Source organism: Oncorhynchus kisutch, linkage group LG11 (assembly GCF_002021735.2).
Source record: "Oncorhynchus kisutch isolate 150728-3 linkage group LG11, Okis_V2, whole genome shotgun sequence".
Lineage (NCBI taxonomy): Eukaryota > Metazoa > Chordata > Actinopteri > Salmoniformes > Salmonidae > Oncorhynchus > Oncorhynchus kisutch.
The window spans coordinates 41,728,585-41,752,622 of record NC_034184.2 but is presented as its reverse complement, the minus strand read 5'-3'; the positions used below and the strand labels follow the sequence as shown (position 1 = coordinate 41,752,622).

The following is a 24,038-nucleotide window of genomic DNA, read 5'->3' as shown; positions in this document are numbered from 1 at the left end:
TCTCTCCGCTTTTTTAAACTAATTATTTTGCACTGACTATATGCACACACTGCACATACTTACACCGACACCCCAACACAAACACATAACATGTGCACACATGCATAATGACACACACTTTCACACTCCACATATGCTGCTGCTCCAGCTCAGCCTATTATCTACCCTGTTGCCCATACCTATATGTACATAGCTACTACCTCAATTACCTCGTACCCCTGCACATCGACTCAGACTCAGAAATAACATGTATATAGCCAAGTTATTTCTATTGTATTTCTTCCTCGTGTTACTATTTCAATGTTCTATTTTTCATCTCTGTTTTTAACTCTGCGTTGTTGGAAAAGGACACATAAATAAGCATTTCACTGTTCGTCTACACCTGTTGTCTATGAAGCATGTGGCAAATGACATTTGATTTGCAGTGCACACATGGAAATCAGTTCAACCCCGCTCAAGAAGTGCCCACCCCACCGTAAACACAATTATTCCATACTGAAGGAGAATGCAGATTACATGCTGACCACATGGCATGCAACACAGTGCGAGAGCATGACAAAATAAATGTACATATACATGTTATTCAATCATTGCATCTAAACTGCCAACGCCCTCTGCGCAGCCAGGTGCTAAAATAGAGATTGGTTCTATTTCTGAGGCGCTGCAAGTCCCACCTCTGCCATTGAAAGATGAACTGAGGTGCACACTCCAGTCCAGTTGGTGGTGGTAATGCACCTTATTAAAGTTGTTTGCCAACCGTCATAGAAAGTCTTAGAAACAAAATAGGTTCCTCTGTTTACCTGTGGATCAATTGTTGAGTAGGGACCACACGATATTGTGTTGACTCAAAATTCTACAAAGATCCACTAAAAAAGAACATTGTGCATTTCAGGTAAAATAACAAGCCAATGTTTATATCCCAGGACGAATTAGTTAGCAACAACATGCTAGCTAGCCAAATGTCCATGAACGTTTCACGTGCTTCATGTGCACCTGTCTCCAAATGAATATAGTTGGTTCAGAGATCGTTTTGATATTTCAACCTGCATGGCTTGATCGCATCTGGTGTGGATTAACAAAATCAACATGCGTGCCCGGTCTAGTCAACATGTAATACTGTTATGTACACCGCCATAAAACCCCAACGAAGAAGAATATTACACACTGAAAGTTACAGGTGGCACGTGCACCATCCCACAGTTGGTGACGCCAAAGAATTCCTAGATGAGATGCAGCATAATAGGAATAATTTAATGGGATTTTCAGTTCAAACTCTTGCATGTAAAACAGGAGAAAGTGAAGGTTTGTGGCTGTTGTGAGAAACAAACATGAGGTCCGGTGCAGTGAGCCTGTTGCATACGAGACAGATTATTGTAAAGAGCTACAACTGCTTCAAATTCCATTTAAACGCTCTAAACACGCTGACGGCTTTTACTACCTGCCGTTGTTATTTGCGGTTCTCCTCTCCGTCCCCTCTTGTGTCGCAGCTATGTCACTCCGGACAGCCTCATCCGATCCCCGGGACCACGGGCTACGTGAACCCCTGGTAAAGGGGAGGGGGATTAACTGGGGATTTTGATTAAAGTGGAATTATTAAAGCGACAGTCGTCCTTTATCTACGGGCCAAATCAGAGACACATGTTGAATGAAGCACCAAAACATACATGCAAAAAGACGCACACTGTTGATATAGATAGAAATCAGACAATTTCACACCTATCAAATCAGATTTAGGACTAAATTGCTAATCCCAATAACCACGCTTCAGATTCACTTTATACATAATCTCGGTTACCCAGAAGTAAAATTCTCTCGTGAATGTTAGTCATTTACTGGTTTCATCTGTCCACGAGAATCTGTTCAAAGAGATTACAGTATGCAGGTTTGGTGTTAATGTTGTCAAATTAACAGTAGGCACTAGGCAGGTCAATTCAGTAGAGGTATAGATTCAAGTATTTATTCATCTCATTGCAGGGGAGATGACTGTCAGCTTGATGAAAATGGTATGTCAAGAAAATTCTGAATATTCTCTAATCTAGGTGTGATAATGACATAAAATAATGCCTGAATTTTTTCATGCATTGATTCTGTATAGCTCACCTCCTCATAAATGCCAGCAGAACCCAGAAGTGTCAGTCACAGCAGACCTGGGATCAATGAGGAATGAAAGTGCACAGGGGTGCACAGGGTCTGATCTCCTCCATGTCAACCCTGGATGCATCACCTGCCTCGCAGGCACTGAGGTCTGAGCTTCTCTCTGTGGGGGGAATCCAAACAGAGAAGGAAAGCCATGATTCTTCATGTATTTCTCCTGCTTCATAGAGAGTGAGGGTGTACACACTAGAGCTGGGCGATATGGACCAATATCCATATCACAATAAACTGACTGAATTATCACGACAACGATAAATTGAACGCAAAGTTTATAACGGTGTGCACCACAGTTATTTTTTATATTACCCTTAAAACTACTAGCTATCAATTGTCCCATTAACAATCACCCATATTAACAAAGTTATTTCATTTCAAACTTCAGATTTCTCTAGCAGGGCCCTATAGGTTATTTATCGTAATGAATGATATCAGCAAAATGTCTACGATAAGTGGTCGGTTTGTTCGGTGTCAAAAATGTTCACTTTATCGTCCCAGCTCTAGTACAGTAAATGCAGTGGTATGCTATACATATAACCATTGTAAAGGTACACCAATGCAAACATACCCCCATCAAATGAGGCCTGTTACTCTCATGTTACTCTCAGCCTCTGTCCAACCTTTTATATTGACCTTGTTCTGGGTTTGCATGAATAGCTCTGGAACACTGTAAAATTCACAAATGGACCCTGAATCTACAAAAACAAATACAAAATATATGTGATAATGTGTCACAATATGATAAATGCCCTTGGATGAGAGTGGGGCTAGATAGCCAACAACAACAGAGGCAATTTGCACTGCAGAAAGAGCCATATCACACATATTTATCAATTGTCCTGAGTCCATTGCTATCATTAAACTGTAAATAATAACTGCATTAAATAACAGACCAGGGGGGACTTCAGTGTATCACAGATACATATGTAATTTTGTTTGTCTGGAGGATACTGTCAAATTTTTCAAAACACCTAAAAATGCTTAAATAGCAAGAGGCCTCACAGACAGGCAAGAACAAATTGTCTGTTCAGTGAATAAGAGCTTCTATTTACATTACATCATTTAGCAGACACTCTTATCCAGCGACTAAGTAGTGAGTGCATACATTTTCATACTGGTCCCCCACTGGAATCAAACCCACAACCCTGGCATTGCAAGTGCCATGCTCTACCAACTGTGCTAGATGGGATGCTGTCTAAGATGAGCTTATTTCCTGTAGTCAAAGATAGCGCATAGAGATTTCAGCTGAAATTGCAAAACCATTGTGTTACTTGACACACAGAAAAGTAGTGTACCGAGGATGTGCAGTTTGTCAGTCGAGGCATGGACTTCAATGCCTTTGGACTCTGTAATGTTCTTGTTGATCATTCTTCATGTGTAATAGTGCGAGTTTGAGCTATCCTGGAGTAGCTGTAATGTTCTTGTTCTTCTAGGCCTATGGGCATAACCACTTATTACTGAGCATACCATTTTGAATGTGGAAATAATTACTTTTAAAAAGAACATCCCATGGTAGTCGATATACAGTGGGGCAAAAAAAGTATTTAGTCAGCCACCAATTGTGCCAGTTCTCCCACTTAAAAAGATGAGAGAGGCCTGTAATTTTCATCATAGGTACACTTCAACTATGACAGACAAAATTTGAGAAAACAAATCCAGAAAATCACATTGTAGGATTTTTTATGAATTTATTTGCAAATTATGGTGGAAAATAAGTATTTGGTCACCTACAAACAAGCAAGATTTCTGGCTCTCACAGACCTGTAACTTCTTCTTTAAGAGGCTCCTCTGTCCTCCACTCGTTACCTGTATTAATGGCACCTGTTTGAACTTGTTATCAGTATAAAAGACACCTGTCCACAACCTCAAACAGTCACACTCCAAACTCCACCATGGTCAAGACCAAAGAGCTGTCAAAGGACACCAGAAACAAAATTGTAGACCTGCACCAGGCTGGGAAGACTGAATCTGCAATAGGTAAGCAGCTTGGTTTGAAGAAATCAACTGTGGGAGCAATTATTAGGAAATGGAAGACATACAAGACCACTGATAATCTCCCTCGATCTGGGGCTCCACGCAAGATCTCACGGTGAAGAACGGTGAGCAAAAATCCCAGAACCACACAGGGGGACCTAGTGAATGACCTGCAGAGAGCTGGGACCAAAGTAACAAAGCCTACCATCAGTAACACACTACGCCGCCAGGGACTCAAATCCTGCAGTGCCCCTGCTTAAGCCAGTACATGTCCAGGTCCGTCTGAAGTTTGCTAGAGAGCATTTGGATGATCCATAAGAAGATTGGGAGAATGTCATATGGTCAGATGAAACCAAAATATAACTTTTTCGTAAAAACTCAACTCGTCGTGTTTGGAGGACAAAGAATGCTGAGTTGCATCCAAAGAACACCATACCTACTGTATGGGGGTGGAAACATCATGCTTTGGGGCTGTTTTTCTGCAAAGGGACTAGCACGACTGATCCGTGTAAAGGAAAGAATGAATGGGGCCATGTATCGTGATATTTTGAGTGAAAACCTCCTTCCATCAGCAAGGGCATTGAAGATGAAACGTGGCTGGGTCTTTCAGCATGACAATGATCCCAAACACACCGCCCGGGCAACGAAGGAGTGGCTTCGTAAGAAGCATTTCAAGGTCCTGGAGTGGCCTAGCCAGTCTCCAGATCTCAACCCCATAGAAAATCTTTGGAGGGAGTTGAAAGTCCGTGTTGCCCAGCAACAGCCCCAAAACATCACTGCTCTAGAGGAGATCTGCATGGAGGAATGGGCCAAAATACCAGCAACAGTGTGTGAAAACCTTGTGAAGACTTACAGAAAACGTTTGACCTCTGTCATTGCCAACAAAGGGTATATAATAAAGTATTGAGATAAACTTTTGTTATTGACCAAATACATTTTGTCTGTCATAGTTGAATTGTACCTATGATGAAAATTACAGGCCTCTCTCATCTTTTTAAGTGGGAAAACTTGCACAATTGGTGGCTGGCTAAATACTTTTTTGCCCCACTGTACATATGTTATTTGTCAAAGGAAGTGTTCAGTATATCTTGTGTGCAGGGCCGTAGCCAGGGTCTGAGTTTTAGTGAGGTCCGGATATTAGTTGCTGTAGCTTCATTCAACTTAATTCGCCTCAGTCGATCTAAAAACACATAGCCTATTAGCTGTACAATTAGCCGTTATACATTAACTCATCACCGGGATAGAAAAAACTATAATTTAAATCATACTAAGGGATCCGGGAGCAAAACAATTATTTTATTAACAAAAGATCAACAAATTAGTTTGCTTTAAAGAACAATTTAATTAGCAGTTTTAAAGATAATTTTCCTCAGTTCTACACATTTTGCCATGATTTTTGATGGGAATGATATGGTAGTGAGAGTGACTGCCAAAATCAATGGGGGGATAGCTAGCTAGACTAATTTGCCAATCTAAAAATGTTTAGCTGACATTGGCTAATTGAGTGACTGCCTGTGAGGAAAACTGCTGCAACCAAGTTTCGAAATTGCACCTTGTGTATTTTACTATTCTAACTCTCAATACTAAGATCTTAAGATGAGACCAATGTTCTCTGTCATTTTTTTCCGTCACTTAGCAAATTTCAGGTCTGCTGAGCGCAAACTTGAAAGTTGTGAAAATTCTGTGCAACTTCCAGCATGCGCTTACTGTGAATACTGAGGCTGTACGCGCTTTAAGTTACAGTTTTAAGAGTGGCCAAGTAGCATACTGTGGCTATTTGATCATAATGTAGGTTTACCAGAGTGGCCTACCATCAAAAACAATGGAGAAAATACATCCCATAACATTTTAACATGGAAATAGCTGTTCTATCATTCAGCCTACAGTAGCAGTCAATGTGTAGTGTTCAATGTAGGCCTAAATTCCATGAGACTTTTGGAAAAAAACATGCAGGGCTTGACATTAACTGTTTATCCACTTGTCCTTCAGACAATGAGGTGGCTGAAAATGTTGTGTTGTTTGATGCAAAAAAACACTACAAAACAAAAATCCATTATTATTCCCATATCATTATTACAGAGAATCAGTCAAATTATGCTACCCTCTGCCTATTGGCTAATTATCTTATTCAAGCCTGTCTCAATATACAACACCGCCCCTTTAAGACAAAAATAACTCTTTACCTGACCTGCTTTTCAAAGATGTCTAGAAATGTACACGTTTTGTGCTCTTGTAAGAAGCAATCACTCCCCTATTGCTGACTACGAATGATCTATAACTGGGATAATAACTCACTAACTAGCAAAGGATATGAAAAAAATGTGCACATGTGGCTACATGCAGCTTTTGCTTTGAATTCAAAACAAGCCCATCTACTCACCACCACAGCTGTAAACACAGTCCAGTTCCAAGTAAATGGCACAGATCCATATATGGCAATGGTCTATTTGCATATAGACCGACTCCAATTCTGATTGGTTATGTCACACCAGTTTGTGTATAGTATGGGCTGAGTTGTGTGCAATGGAATCCTACTCTGATTCGTTCTGCCTACAACACAATATCTTACATAGTTTGTTTTGTTTTTGGTTTGTTGCATTGAAGGTGGCTAATATTGTGGTGATTCGATCACAACTTCCACAGTAAAGGGAAAAGTTGATATTGTTAACTAAAAGGAAAAACTATAGAAAGTTGAGTGATGTTCAGTCCCGTGCTTCTCTGTTGGCTGATATTTCTTCTGCACTCTGCCTCGGGCAGTCTCTGGGCTACTGCACACCCCCCCCCGCAGACGCGCAGCTTAGGAGGGAACATTGGTTGAGATCCCAACTGATTTCTGAAATATGAGGACCCTCTGTGTCCTTGTGTCCGTCCATTCTTACATATAAATGGACAGTTGATTGGCAGGTTCAGCCCTTAGGCAATCTCTCTCATTTTCCCATCCCATGTTCTGTAATGTGTGACTGATAGTGTGAATCCATTATCAGGGACATGACTAGCAAGCAAGCAGCAAGCAAGCAAGCAATACCAGAGCCCCAATGTACATGTGCAGATGTGTTGAAATAAATAATTTTGCATATTCAGTAGAATTTGAATGTTACAGACTCGCCAAGGCAGATCTGATGAAATTAGTGGTTTGTAAAAACCGATGTATCCAGATAGTTTTATCGCAATATTGTTGAGAAGTCATGACTGCATGTCATGGGAGGCAGCAAGTAGTCTAGTGGTTAGAGTGTTGGGCCATTAACCAAAAAGTTGTTAGATCATATCCCCGAGCTGACAAGGTAAAAATCTGTCGTTCTGCCCCTGAACAAGGCAGTTAACCCACTGTTCCTAGACCATCATTGTAAATAAGAATTTGTTCTTAACTGACGTGCCTAGTTAAATAAATCTTCATAGTTGGATCAAGCTATGCTTTATTTTATAGATTTTTTTAATGATGTCGGTGAAAACTGTTGTTGGTGAAATATCAGTCAATCACATTCAATCAAATGTATTTATGAAGCCCTTTTTACAGCGGTTGTCACAAAGTGCTGTACAGAAATCCAGTCTAAAACCCCAGTGGCTATGAAAAACTCCCTTAGAAAGATCAGAACCTAATAAGAAACCTAGAAAGGAACCAGGCTCTGAGGTGTGGCCAGTCCTCTTCTGGCTGTGCCGGGTGGAGATTATAACAGAACATGGCCAAGATGTTCAAACGTTCATAGATGACCAGCAGGGTCAGATAATAATAATCACAGTGGTTATAGAGGGTGCAAAAGGTCAGCACCTCAAGAGTAAATGTCAGTTGGCTTTTCATAGCCGATCATTCAGAGTTAGAGACAGCAGGTGCGGTAGAGAGAGAGGCCAAAACAGCAGGCTTTGGCCATTGGCCACATACTTTGGGCTCAGAGGGTATTTAATGAGAACAAAGAAGATAACAAAGCCATCCATAATTCTTCACCCCTAGGTCCGGGACAAGGTAGCACATCCAGTGAACAGGTCAGGGTTCCATAGCCGCAGGCAAAATAGTTGAAACTGGAGCAGCAGCATGACTAGGTGGACTGGGGTCAGCAAGGAGTCATCAGGCCAGGTAGTCCTGAGGCATGGTCCTTGGGCTCAGGTCTTCCAAGAGAAAGAGAGAGAATTAGAGGGATCCTACTTAAATTCACACAGGACACCGGATAAGACGAGAGAAATACTCCAGATGTAACAGACTGACCCTAGCCCCCCGCACAAACTATTGCAACATTATTACTGGAGGCTGAGACAGGAGGGGTCAGGAGACACTCTGGCCCTGTCCGACAATAACCCCGGACAGGGCCAAACAGGCAGGATATAACCCCACCCACTTTGCCAAAGCACAGCCCCCACACCACTAGAGGGATATCTTCATCCACCATCTTCAAATACCTTCCATTATTTGTCAGGAGACCGTATCCGACATCAACACATTCCTTCTTTGGTCAATGTTCAATTAGCAACATGAAAAGGTTTAGGATGCCAATGTCAAGTGCAATGGAAACTCATTTTATCATACACATTGAAAAACGCACACGTTTATCAGTTCACACACTTAAGGGTGTACAGGTCCACTGCTTTTGTCATCTGAGATTTCCTGTCACTTATCTACAGAGGGAATGCTTTAAAAAGAACCTACATAACTCTCTTTCCCTGTCTCCCTCTCACCCTATGTCCTTCTTTCGCTCCCTGTCTCCCTCTCACCCTCTGTCCCTCTTTCGCTCCCTCTCACCCTGTCCTATTCCCTCACGCATTTGTAGTCATACACGCAAAGACTATTTTTCATCAACTGTATGGCTCTGAGTATTGATCCTATAGGTGTTTTGCAGTTCAACCTCCTACCAAAGAAGATTAGGTCAGTTCTGCAAGTGACCAATGGCCACATACTTTGGGCTCAGAGTGTATTTAATGAGAACAAAGAGGATAACAAAGCCATACATGATTCTTCATCCCTAAATTCCCTACTTGGGGCCATAAATCTGCTGTTTCACAAGGCCCAGCCACCCAGAAGCGTCCCTCACCCTGCTCAGGAGATCAGAGGTTTTAAGGGAAGACCTCTGTGTTTGTGTGTGCGTGCCAGTGCATGTGTGTGTGTGCATGTCTTCACACAGCAGCCTCTTGATAACAGCGTTCCACACCAGACCTCCAGGGAGTGAAGTCAATGAGATAATGACTGCTGACAGGGAGCGGGGAACGGGGGAAAAAGAGACTGGAGAAACCTCTAATGGTGAGGAAGTTGCAACAACCACATACTGTGCAGAGTGGTGTAATTGCAATTTTACATTTGAAATCATAGTAATTATGAGATATATGTGGACCTAAGCTGTAAAAACTTCTCACATTGAATATTTTATTATCTTTTATTTACCTTTTGTATTTGTACAATACTTAAGAAATACTGATGCATCACAAGGTGAAGGATACATTGAGTAAAATGTATTTATTTAGAAAAATAAATTAGAACAACACTGATTGGACATACTATAGGCAAAGTAACAAATGTACAATAAATTATTTTTCATTTTTCTAAACATATCGTCCTTTTCCTGTAAGATAGATGCTTGTCAATAATGCAAACACACAAACAAATGTAGAATTAAAACGGGATTTAAGCTCAACACCATTATACTACAGAACAACAAAATAGATTGCAACTTGCCATTTGATAAGACTGTATAACATTTATTTGGAAAACATACTGCAATCTAATCTATTTTAGAAACACTTTCACCTCTGAGATACTGAGAGCAGGGGGTGAAAATGAGTTTTCACCGTTAGGATTGCTTTTGAATCAACCTTTCAACCCTTTTCCATCTGGAATGAAGCTGAACTCCCAAGTCTCTCTGCCTACTTTTCTGGCCATGCGAAGTCGTGAATCACTAACCACGTTTCCATCCAGTTTTTATGCGAGTAAAGTCATACAATATAAAATAAATCACTACAGTTGTGAGCCTGTGATGTAATTAGGAAGTTTTGGTAAAATGGTATAAATGTTGACAGATCATTTGTTTGTTCGACATGGTGGGATCGTTTTGTGTTGGGAAAACTAATTATGCTAGAAATGGCGGAGAAAACGCCTTTACACGCAAATATTGATATAATTACCATCATATCGGAGTAAACTTGGAGTCATGCCATATGGTGTATGGTCCTCCCACTTCGACTCGGGAAACCATGCAGTTTTATTAGGCTACAGATTAAATAAATTCTGATTAACTTCAAACGCCTTTCCAATAAATTACGAGGGTCTTATTCGGGTGATATGATGATCGATGCTTGACTGCCGTTTGACAAATAAAAAGTATCCATTTAATCTCATGTAAACATTTTTTTTAAAGAGTTTAAAATGCGATGGAAACACATTGAACTTTGGATTTTGATTCGGTAAATGAAAACTTAAGCACTACCTCATCACATGCTGATTTTTTAAAATCAGCAACAAGTCCCTTTGCTAGAAACACTCCACTGATGAAAAAAATAAATGCAAATTTTCTTTATGTGGATTTTTTTATATTTGCATGAACATCTGTTACCAATTAGATGGAAACCTGGCCACCGGGAACACTATTTCCACCTCACTGTGGTGCTTAATCATATTAGCTAGCATGTAATAAGTGAAATAATACATTTCACACCTCAGAATGGTGGGTCACCATGTAGGACAGTTTCCCTTTCCCAAAACAGTATATGGATGCCACTGCCCACTGAGTTGCCATTAAAACATAACCAAGCATACAAGATCTGACAAACAGGATTTCATGATTGAGCGCCAATGCAATTGCCAAGGAGTAATTCTATGGGCAATCAAGGGTATATTTACTCTGATGTATCAATCAGCAGGAAGTGTTTTTCCCACTTCCTGGGGACAAGGCTCAGTGGGAAACATCCTGTATCTCACTGAGGTACAGGGTGTTTTATCTGCTCATACAGGCAGATAAATTGCAAACACTGGGGGGGGCATTCGACCATTCCAAATTGGAAAACAAAACAAACACCTCTTGCACTTCGCTCAATATTTTATGTTTTATGTTTCTGAGCTATTATAGACTATGGTGAAATCTTTCATATTCTATAATATCATTATAGTCATATGTATTATAGTTGTGCTCTGTATTGAAACTCACTACAGACACATTTTAGTGTAAGCTATTTAACAGCTGAGGTATAATCAACAATAATATCCCTTTTGCCCACCCATACAAGCACAGGGAATATTGGATCCATCATCCGTTATTTCAACTGTTCCATTAGAGCACTTAGCTCCATAATGAATTGTCTGATACCGATTCTCGCATGAATTACAATCACAAAGACCCCCGCGGTACAGAAATATAAATACGTATGATTATCTTACTGTGGAAATCTTTTTAAAATATTGAAAATGTTGACATTCAATACTTACTGGTAATAAATGTAGCTTCTTACAAAGCAAATTCAATTTTACACTGCGTTATTACAAGCATAATCTAAAAAGCAGGAGACCATAATAAATAGGAGACCAGACACTCAACAGATGCACATGGACTGTTTACCTGTACATATGAATACCACTTCTTGTGTTCTCATTACAAGTGTTATCAATCACTCTCAACCATTGTGTCAATCAAATTGCAGGTTCTATCGAATTCAGCCCTGAGTGGTGGATTTATTGTGCAGCGTCCTACACATTCTAATGCTCAAGACATTTAAGGCCAGGGTATTGATTGAAGTTCTTAATGTGGGTCCAGGCTGTAGTCAGCCCAGATCCTGTCACACAGGCCATGGGCCTCGAGAAAGAATCTGGGCTGACTACAGCCTAGACCCACATTAAGGACTTCAATCAATACCCTGGACCAGTGGTTCTCCAACCTCTCCCCGGGGAACACCAGACTCTTCACAATTATGTTGTAACCCTGAACTACTGTAACTTACCAGATTCACATAGTCAAGGGCTTGATGATTAATTTACTATTTGAATCAGGTGTGCAAGCTGTGGAATAGTTAAAATACATTGAACAGCTGGGGGTCCCCGGTGAGAGTTTTGAGAACCCCTGCCCTAGACAGCCTGACATTTCCAGCATCTCCCAGCTAAGATAGATCCCTCAGATAGCCATTTCCAGCTCAGCCTCTTTTAGTCATGTCTGTATTACTTCACACAATAGTTCTACTTAATCAGTTTCAGCCTTTAGCAGATCTTAGATGAGGGGACCTGGGCTAGGGGAAATGTTTGAAATGGGTTTGAAACAGTTGGGCTTCTGTCTGATTTTACAGACGTCCTTACGATTGTAGCTCACTCAAGAGGACCAGGTGAAAGCTTAGCAGACGACACAACCAATCCCATTTCTGTAATTTGTCTGGTACCTAGCCCCCCGCCTCCCTGTTGATGGCGGAGTACATTGATTTAGTTTTATGGTACTTTTCCCTGACATTTTGCAATGTGGTGTAGAGAACAGTATGTTGAGACCTGAAATTAGTTCCTGGCTAGGGGGCCCCATGGCGGCTGGATCCCCAAAGCGACCGCTTATGTCGCATGCTTGGAGCCGGCCCTGGTTGTACCACATTAACAAAGCAACAAAACAAAACCTTTTCAGTAAAGAACGTACAGCAAGAGTATTCACATGGGGGTTAACTTGACTTGTAGAAAAGTTTCATGTTGAGTACAGACCCTGGCATTTATTATAATTTATCATGTACTGTGGTTGTGATCAGATGAGTGGTGTAGAGGCATCACTGGGAAGTGTTGACCTCTGCTGGACACTCTCCTGTGGCTCCTTAATAACAGACCCCACATCTATACTGCCATTGGATGGCCTTGTACGGGAACCACGGGAACTGGCCCTAAGGACAGGTAAGAAAGGGCTGGTCTCGGAGGTGATGACGATGCTGGGAATCTGGCCAATCATTCCTCTCGTTACGATGGCTTCTGACGAATCACCAGCCTGTCGAAGTCAAACAAAAGGTGAGATGAGAAACAATGAACATAAAATGCCAAATGATAGATTTTTGCACCCAATTATCTATGCAACATGGCAATTTGGATTCCTGGTTTCATATTATTTTCCCTAAAAGATGGTCTTGTATCCTTCGAAGCAAATCTCAAAGATATATTTTCCTTTGTCTCCAGCAAAGTCATGTTTTTGGGGTATGGGAGAAAAGGGACAAAAGATAGAGCTAGAAACACCATATTTTATGACAAACAATTTATATACAGTATGTCCTCTACTATTAGCAACTGTAATTTTCTTTCTAGGGTTCTTGTGCCTGACGGCGGGGCGGGTATTAAAGGCGCTACATGGTCAACCCGACATTTGCATTGGCCATGCAGCATTTACGGTGATACAGCCTCTACAGAAGTCAGGGCATTCAGACTTATGGCGCTTCGAAGCGCAGCGCAGAGCTGTCGAGTAGAACTGTTGTCAAGGGAGTGAGTTCGTATTTATACAGTACCACCCACCCCCACCTATAGTCAACCAATCATGTCAATGGAGCCCTCGGCATTGTTACAACATTTGTGAGGCGCACAGGGATACAGTACCGAGTTCAATTTGGCCTCTGCATGCCTCCAGACTCCTCAATTGCGTCACACCTTCTATAAGGAGCGTCAGACCACATTTCGGATCAAGCATAAATTGGCTTTAACACAGCTTTGGGACGGAAGTAACAGCTGGCAAGAAGTGCACAATATCTGTCTTATCGCCATGTTTATGGTTTGTAATGCTCATTACTTTAAACAAATGTACTATTAGAAATAATTTCATGTTTGTCGATTTGAATAATTCATGCTGTAGGTTAGACATTTTAATTTAAAATAAACCATGCGTCAACATCGCCTTACAATATTAATTGGACTAAAATTAATCACATCATCTCACTTCAATGGGAATGTAGTAAGATATGTTTTTCACAATTTTCAATTACTATTCATGCTTAGTCCTACCAACTAGGTGCCCTCCAGCTGTCCTTGCCATGCGCATTACTCATGTCTTGATAGAATAAACGTTTTTATACTTTTCACAAACGGCAACTCATCATGCTCATCACATTTCTATGGTTTGGCCACCAGAATCATAATGATATATATATATTTTTTAACCACTAACCTGTCCATAAAAGCTTATGCGAGAAGCTGATCGATCAAGTCAATTGATTAAGGCATTATTCTAATGATGCCATATGTCATTTTCCAACATTCAGTCACTTGTTGATATTTTGCTAACTTTACAAAAGCATTATGAACTAGAGGAGACATTGGCCTGTGCTTAAATGTTATTTTATTCCAGGTCATCAGTTAACATTGTGTTACTTTCGTCCCACCCGTATCTCCTGTAACTTCTCCCAGGCTAACACCCAAGACTAGCTTTTATAATACTTTAAACCTATTGTCATTTAGTTAAGAAAATGACATAAGAAAATGTCCATTTTGTTAACAACTCTACAACCAAAAAACCCTTCCAGGTCCGTTTTTTACAACTTTTTTAAAAACTCGCTCAAAACCACTTTTTGTTGATAATTTGGCGATACATGGGTAGACTTGGCTGTTTTTTTGTGTGTTTTTTGCAAGGACCTCGTCCTCCACATTAGGAATGGGATGACTTCACTATGTCATTCTAGCTTCTATGTTATCTGAGAAAAGTGTTACTTTCACCCGCCTTACTTTCATTCCGACTCTCCTCCACCTACAATCTGTATATGTAACAATGCTCTGGTTACTTAAAGGGATACTTTGGCAATGAAGCCCTTTATCTACTTCCCCAGAGTCAAATGAACACATAGATACTATTTGTATGTCTCTGCATCCAGTATGAAGGAAGTTAGAGGTAGTTTGACGAGCCAATGCTAACTGGAAGCCAGTCATTGTGCTAACAGTATTTAGCAATTGCGTAACACTAGTTAGCAACTTCCTTTTTTAATAAAATGTAACCCCTATTTTACCAGGTAAGTTGACTGAGAACACATTCTCATTTACAGCAATGACCTGGGGAATAGTTACAGGGATGAATGATCCAATTGTAAGCTGGGGATGATTAGGTGACCATGATGGTAGGTGGGTCAGATTGGGAATTTAGCCAGGACACCAGGGTTAACACCCCTACTCTTACAATAAGTACCATGGGATGTTTAGTGACCACAGAAAGTCAGGACACCCGTTTTAACATCCCATCTGAAAAACAGCACCCTATACAGGGAAATATTCCCAATCACTGCCCTGGGGAATTGGGATATTATTATTATTTGTATTTTTTTTGACCTGAGGAAAAGGTGCCTCCTACGGGCCCTCCAACACCACTTCCAGCAGCATCTGGTCTCCCATCCAGGACCAACCCTGCTTAGCTTCATAAGCAAGCCAGCAGTGGGATGCAGGGTGGTATGCTTCTGGTAAAGCAGAAACCAAAAATGAGTTCATCTGACTCTGGGGCAGTAGGAAAAGGGCTTCATTGTCAAAATCCCGAAGTATCCCTGTCAGACAAGAAGGTTACAGAAACAACAGTAGGGAGGTTTGTTGGGGAGAATGGGTGGGCACATAACGCAAACTTCTAGCAATCCAAAGGTTGCATGTTCAAATTGTGTCAGGGACAACTTAAGTATCTTAGCTAATTAACAACTTTAGCTAACCACAGCCATAACTATTTGCAACTACTTAGCATGTTAGCTAACCCTTACCCCTAACCTAGTTAACATTAGCCACAAATGCTAACGGCAACCAGACTGTAACTAAGACGTATGATACTGTAAGACTACTTTTACACCACCGGACCATTCGTAACATATCATAAAATTGGAGGAAGTACTGTAATATATCATCAGAAATGGAGGGACTCAAGAAAAGTAATATAATGTGAATGAGTGTGAGAAAGTATTGTTGTCTCTGCAGCTCAGAGTGAAAGTCTGTCTCACGTCATTACAATCTGCCACTGCCGTTCCTGCTCTGACATTATCAGCACTGACTACAAATTAAAGAGCAAGTGGCAATATTTCTCCCCCTGTAGGCCTAGCCTGCCATGAGGCATGTCACAGAACAGTTAATTATGTCTCTCATTGATAAGGATGGTTAATCTGCTGTGACATTTGAGATTAAACTGCAGTGATTTAATAAGGCTGTGTCATCCACATGACTGCTGTCTGCTCATGGCCAAACCCTGCCAGACCTCACAGGAATGCATTAGCATCCGTCAACACTAAACACACTGAGGCTAGGGCGGAAATAAAAATGATGAATCGTCTTTGGCCAAGGAAGACACTATGGGAAACCATCACCTAGCTGGGCTAAAAAAACAGGGAAGACATGTAATGTTATATTGCAGACTCAGCCAAGGTTTAGTAGTGCTGCTTTTTTGTCTATTGGAGGTAGGTAATGGCCACACTGGTCGATACAAAACAAGCAGAATTTACTGACACTTTTGACTCATTATGAGTACTTACAGCTAGAGGCAAGCTGCAGTCCCTGTGGCCTATACCTGTCATGGAAATGTCATTCAGAGCTCTAGAAGATACACAATTCAGGACTTTGAGGTTGGTTCCTGCTATCATAATGAGTGACATATTGTAATTATGCTGTGAGTCACTTCAATGTTACACTCAATTAAATACCAGTCACATGGGTTTCTAACACAAGGGTTTCTAACACAATTTAGCCTTCATCAAATATTTTATCTTGAATGGGCGGATGGCGACCACAATAATCAGTCCATGTGACACGGTATTACGCATCTCCAAACATCTATCAAGTCACACCACAGATCACTTGCTACCAAGGCCCAAAGCTTTTAGTCCATCTAAAACACTCAGGTTTAACTCAACCATTAAATCAAGAGGCAAAGAGAATTTTCTAATTCAACCTGAAAGAGCGAATGTCCCTAAAAACCAACTAATCCCTTTGAAAATAGCCTATGCGGCATCAATATGAGTCAGAAACATTTATTCTAGTGTAAATATGGACTACAAAGTGTACTGTAAAAAGGATCATTTTGGTCATAGACATTCTCGCCTAAAACAGAGTTTGGAACGAGTAAATGAAGGTTGGGTTTGGATTACAATTATGTCAACAAATCATGCCCCCTTTTGCCAAGCTCCACATGCAAATCGCCTCTTCACTTCCCTTCATTGAATTGGGCTCCGTTGATTCATCGCCCCCAACATGTTCAAAGGATCATGGCCATTTTAGACTGAAAAGCCCTACACCGAATGACCATGAAATGCAGGATTTTGATTATCATTATCATTATCATCGCTAGCATAGCTGAAGTTCACTAGCTAGCTGGCTAATGTTAGCCTAACTCAATACAACTCAGATTTTGCTTGGAAACATGATAACATTTCAAAATAATCTTTTTTTGTCATGATTGTGATGTGGCCAGATTGACTTTAGATGCACTATAACTTTAGCCAGCTAACTAAGATTGAGGGAACCACTGTATCTTAGCTAGCTAACATTAGTATTGCTAGCTATTTTTGACTAACTTTGCTAGTAACAGTAATGGCAAAGTTGTTTCCTACTAATTTGCCTACTTTAGCAATATCATTGTATTTCCATGTCACTAAGTTAGTGTAATTTAGACGAAACAGTCACATTAGCCACCGAGGTGCAACCCATGTGAAGGGCAGAAATAAATATTGGATGTAGCCATGTTGCCACTAGCTAGCTCTTTTCTGACTACAACAGTTGACTAACTAGCAGCAACAAACTCAAACCAACCCAGAGCCATAGGAAAATATGTCACAGTTGGTTGCTGATCTCCTGGTCATGAACAGATTCTACCAGAAGGAGACCTACCAGAAGGAGTAAGGTGGGTATCATAACATGTCCGTCAATGTGATTGCAACGGTTTACCGACCTCCGAAAATCATTTCATTCACTGTTTCACTCGCTATTTTCACAACTTGTCAGACAAGACCTCAGAATAAAAGTGTGTCATGCGACACAAGTACCCTTGTGACACCTCCTCTGTTGTCTCGTTCGACTTATGAAAAGGACACGCCACTATGAGGCCTCTGATAGTGACTCCAACAAGGGCTGGTCATTTGTCTTGTGTAAAACGTTGTATTAAAAAATACCTGGCTTGATAAACTAGTAGGTTAATTCCCCAGCCAAGCAGATACAACTAGTAGAATACTTTTGGCTGTGAAATGTATTTGCAAAAAGCGTTGTCCTTTCTAAAGAACAAAATGCAATTTACCACTTGGCTGTCTATTTTATCACCCTATCATAGGTACTCCCAGTCAACACCACCTCATAAAATTGTCTTCTGTAGTTGTTCGAGAGATGACCAGTTTGCAGCCGAACATGCAGCATAGAGAAGACCAGCAAGGGGGCACTCATCAGCATCATGCAGACACCCTCTCTGTGAGCGTTCCTCTGAATGGAGCAGTAGCCACATGTTGGCAAGTATCCAGCCAGCAACATTCACCTGTCAGCGGCAACAGCTTTCACATGGTCATCATTTGTACACATACAGATGGTAACCCACTTAATTTCTTTGATACATTTGATAACCCAATTGTGAAACATAATTTCATCTAAAAAGACACTATTCGTTGCTTATTTTTTTACTTTTTAGATGCATATAATGTCCAGGGCCTAACCTAGTCTGGTGGAACCAGCCTGATTGTCTGAAGTGAAATAGAAAGGTAAACACAGTGATCAGGTTGGTTCCACCAGGTTATTCAAAACCACCATTGATAATGTGATCAGTGCTCTGTGTGTGTGTGTGTGTGTGTCATCTATCCCTAACTGCCATTGGTAATAGAACAGTGACTGTGTTCACAGATGCATGAGATGCAGCGAGACCTGGCACTGAACACATCCACGATGAGGTGATCACAAATGTCCAGTAATAGCAACTCCCTTTTTTGTGCGTCACTGCTGAACACTGCCTCAACTCTGCCTATTTCTACAGATTGGCTGGAGATGCTTTTGCCAGACGGCAGCCTCAGTTGTTTGATTGGGAGACCATAATTGAATAGGTTTAATCTGTTTTTGCAATATGTTTGTGTGTCAGATATTACATATCCCTAACTGCCATTGGTAATAGAATAGTGACTGTGTATGTGTCAGTGGAGGCTGGTGACTTAAAAAAACAGGAGGATGGGTGACCCACGCTATAATCTAGGACCGCACAGAGACGACAAAGCATGTTTCAAAAATTGTGAAAGACTCATTATTTTAACCTAAAGCATTTAATAAAGAAATTAATAGTACCATATTATGGGGAATAGGAATGAGAGGGCTACTTACATTTAGTTGGGAAGGGATCACAGCAGTGATTGTATGAGGGTATGAGGCATGAGTTGAGGTGTTCAGAGGTGTGATTTCAGTGCAGGACAGGGTTTGAGGTGACCAAAAGTATGTGTACACCTGCTTGTAAAACATTTCATTCCAAAATCATGGGCATTAATATGGAGTTGCTGCTATAACAGCCTGCACTCTTCTGGGAAGGCTTTCCACTAGATGTTGGAACATTGCTACGGGGACTTGCTTCTATTCAGCCATAAGAGCATTAGTGAGGTTGGGCACTTATGTTGGGTGATTAAGCCTGGCTCGCAGTCAGCGTTCCAATTCATCTTGAAGGTGTTCAATGGGTTTGAGGTCAGGGCTCTGTGCAGGCCAGTCAAGTTCTTCCATACCGACCTCGACAAACCGTCTAAAATGTCATTGTATGCTGTAGCATTAAGATTTCCCTTCATTGGAACTAAGGGGCCTAGCCCAAACCATGAAAAACAGCCCCAGACCACTATTCCTCTACCAAAACTTTACAGTTGGCACTATGCAATCGGGCAGGTAGCGTTCTCCTGGCATCCGCCAAACCGCCAAACAGACTGCCAGATGGTAAAGCGTGATTCATCACTCCAGAAAACACGTTTCCACTGCTCCAGGGTCCAATAATACCCCTCTAGCCGACGCTTGACATTGCGCTTGGTGATCTTAGGCATGTGTGCGGCTGCTCGGCCATGGAAACCCATTTCCAGAGGCATTTCCCATGCTTCCAGAGGCAGTTTGAAACTTGGTAATGAGTGTTGCAACCAAGGACAGACGATTTTTACACGCTACGCACTTCAGCGCTCGGCAGTCCCATTCTGTTAGCTTGTGTGGCCTACCACCACGCGGCTGAGTCGTTGTTGCTCCTAGATGTTTCCACTTCCCCATAACAGCACTTACAGTTGACCGGAGAAGCTCTAGCATGGCTGTGTGCTCAATTTTATACACTCGTCAGCAACGGCTGTGGAAATAGCAGAGTCCACTAATTTGAAGGGGTGTCCACATACTTTTGTGTATATAGTGATAGGCTACAAAAGCTATGGGACATTTATTTAAAAAAAAAGTTTTATACTAGACCTAATAGCCTATTCGGGGAAAGAAGCAGGCTTGCTCTTGCCAATTGCTGAATGTAAAACAGGCCTACAGCAGCATAGAAAATGCATGTTGGGGAAAGTTGAGGAGAGAAAGTGCATTGTTGTGATAACGTTGTACCGATGCATTGCAAATAGTTGCACAGGACATACAGAGATGAGCACAGTGAAAAAGAAGACCCAAAGGAATTGACAAGCTTTAGAAAAATGGAAATCACTTATACCACTTAAGCAATGATGCAATGACATGCTGTGAAAGATGCAGGCTAAATGGCCATTTTTGCTTTTGAATTGTTACATTTATATAAGTTACTATATTATTTTTCATTAAGCCTAGATGTACATGCATCCTACTGCATTGAAGTATTATTTGCAGTTGTCCAGGGATATAAACATTGGGTTGTTCTTTTACCTGAAATGCACAAGGTCCTTTTTTTCTGTATCTTTGTAGAATTTTTACCCATTGAGTCAACACAAAATCATGTGTTCTCTACTAATTAATCTACAGATAAAGGGGAAACCTAGTTAGTTTCTAGTAATCTCTTCTTCTGTGGACTTTATATGGCGGTTGGCAACCACTACCAACTGGACTGGAGTGTGGACCTCAGTACATATTTCAATCCCCCACGTGGGTATATGCTCCTAAAAACCAATGAGGAAATGGCAGAGATGGGACTTGCAGCACGTCATGCATCAAAAATAGAACCAAATTCTATTTTAGTGACCGGCTACGCATACGCACACGAGCAGTTTGGATGAAATGATTGAATAACATGTATGTATACATTTACATTTACATTTGCAATGCTCGCACACGCAACGTGTTGGAGACCTCATGAATTTCTTGTGGTACCTTCCTTATAGGCAGAGGCAAGTAGGATGCATTGATCAGTTGATTGACAGGTGCAGGACTCTAAAAGGATAAACGTTCCTCTAGTATGGATGCTCACCAATGTTATATAGTTATGTAGCCTATAGTTTATCATTATAGTTATTGTTACAGTTATTGGCTTGCTGGATGGCCTGGGCCTTAAAGAACTCTACCACAACACAAGTAACGTTATTATCATAACGGAACTAGCCTACTAGTAGGTCTGTCTAGCTAACGATAGTGAGCTTGAATTAAATATATATAAAATGACACTTATACACTTGTTTACCTGACTTTTATACTTTATAAATGGACTCTTTCAAATAATTAAATCTGGAAAGTTTGCCACCAGCACACTGCAGTAGGGAAGTAAAGTGGAAGTCGAGTCCATAATTTCAATTGTTTTGCTGTGCACATAGCACATACAGTAGGATCTGAGGGCCCATGCTGAATCTTTTTAGCCTCAAAAGGCGTAAGGGGCATTGTCGTGACCTCTTCACGACTGTGTTGATGTGTGTAGACCATGATAGCTCCTTAGTGATGTGGACAAAGAGGAACTTGAAGCTCTGGAACTGTTCCACAACAGCCCCGTCGTTGTGGATGGGGGCGGGCTCGGCCCTCCGTTTCCCGAAGTCCACGATCAGCTCCTTTGCCTTCCTGATGATGTGGAAGAGGTGTTTAATCTCAGGGTCCATATTTTAGTGATGAGCTTGGAAGGTACAATGGTGTTGAACGCTGAGCTGTAGTCAATGAACAGCATTCTCACATAATTGTTTGTACAGGTGGGGAAGGGCAGTGTGGAGTGCAATAGAGATTGTGTCGTCTGTGGATCGGTTGGGGCGGTATGCGAAGTGGAGTGGGTCCAGAGTGTCTGGGATGATGGCGTTGATGTGAGCCATCACCAGCCTTTCAAAGCATTTCATGGCTACAGATGCGAGTGCTATGGGGTGATAGTCATTTAGACAGGTTACCTTGGTGTTTTTGGGCACAGGGACTATGGCGTTCTGCTTGAAACATGTAGGCATTACAGACGGTCAGAGAGAGGTTGAAAATGTCAGTGAAGACACTGGTCAGCGAGTACATGTCCTGGTAATCCGTCTGGCTCTGTGGCCTTGTTAATGTTAACCTGTTTAACTTTTTACTGCAATGGGCTAAATCAGGGTCACACAGAGTATTTCTTGGTGGTCTTAAACAAATCTATTTTGAAACAAACGAAAACACCTCAGACATATGGTTATGGGCTATAAAAAAAGAAGACACCTGTACCGGATATAGAGTTGAAATGTATTACATCCCAATAATACACTTCATATACATCTCAGAAGACTGAAATATAACAAAACCGTTTCACATTGAAACACCGGATTTTCAGCAGCTTTTTTGAGAGAATATTTATTAATTGTGAAATATATTAATAATGTTTCACCCATGAGGCCACTAGGTAATTTGACTGCAGAAAATGGCTTCGGAGACTGTGATCACACAGTAGTCCGGAAAAGCTGGTGCTCTAATGCATTTCAGATAGAGCATAAACCAGCATTGGCCGAACCCTACCCCATTAGAAGTTCAAATCGGAGATAGAAAGTGTAGGCTCTATCGATGATAGAAATAATGACATTCTAATGCATGTTGTCGTGTGATAGCCTATAGCCTATCAGTCTAATCAAAGTGTAGACAATAGAACATCACGTATTTGAGTGTTTGAGTGTATAATGTCGGCTGTGGCTTCGTTACCTTGTCATGGACACTGCATCCAATGGCAGTGTCTGCGATATGGTAACGCAAGGAGCTGCTTGTGACGGCTCTAACACGGCTCCACCTCCAGATCAACTGATATGTGGATGTCGGCTAGCACGGATCTGATAGAATCTAGTGCCTTGGGGGGGTCAAACCTCTGAATACTGTAATACTGCGGCTCCAACCCAGATGAAAGGCTTTTCAGAGTGAGTGAACAAGGGCAAATGCACCAAAGGGGGACAGTTAATGAACAGTGAGATCGAATCTCTGTCAATAATTGTATCATCATTTTATAACAATATGTTGTAAAGACATTTCCTGGTGTGATTTTCAGTTGATCCGTTGTAACATCCTGTCTGTAATGAGGTGCCAGATTAGTTTAGGAGTCATGTGATTGGCTCACACAAATCCAGGGTTGCATTCCAAGCCAAAATAAGGTTTAATTAACCCCCTAAAATCTATTAACGGACCGGTGTGTCAATGTAAGAAACATTATAAAAGATCCCATCAAAATCCATCAGTTTAAGTTAGATAGCTGTTTTTTTGCATGGGCTGCGTCTCAATCCACCACATCCTCCTATGTCGCCCTTCCGCAATCTGATGTGGAAAATGACAGAGCTACAGCGCTGTTTGTCAGCCCAGAAGACATCCCGAAAATCTGTATTCGCGCGAAAACGTCTGTAGCATCTGAGCGGTTTGGCCTAATAATATGACCACTCCATTGAAAGGGGAGACTCTCACAAATATGGTGGTGTTCACCGTTTTGTTCTACGATCCCCACAAGCCCTACAGGACTCGTCTGAAGTCGGTAACGCTGATGTGCCAACCTTTGTCTGTAGCATCCAAAACATTTGGGCTACAAACTAAAGGTAACCCATACAAATGAATGGAAGTATGGAAATAGTTTTGTGCCAAAAAGAAAAAGGGGTTCAATATTTCGTGGGCTTTATTATATCTCCTAGATATAGGACATACACTTCAAAAC

At 41.2% G+C, this 24,038-nt stretch overlaps 1 protein-coding gene across 1 annotated transcript in view; it reads right to left on the bottom strand.

Annotated features, from left to right (window-relative positions):
- Positions 1 to 11,969: 11,969 nt before the first annotated feature.
- The window catches only part of opn4a (opsin 4a (melanopsin)), a 64,459-nt gene continuing 52,390 nt past the window's right edge, over positions 11,970 to 24,038 (bottom strand). Inside the window, exon 10 of the mRNA XM_020494137.2 lies at positions 11,970 to 13,040. Coding sequence (XP_020349726.2) covers positions 12,807 to 13,040 — 234 coding nt within the window. The 3' untranslated portion in view covers positions 11,970 to 12,806. The remainder of the gene's footprint in view (positions 13,041 to 24,038) is intronic.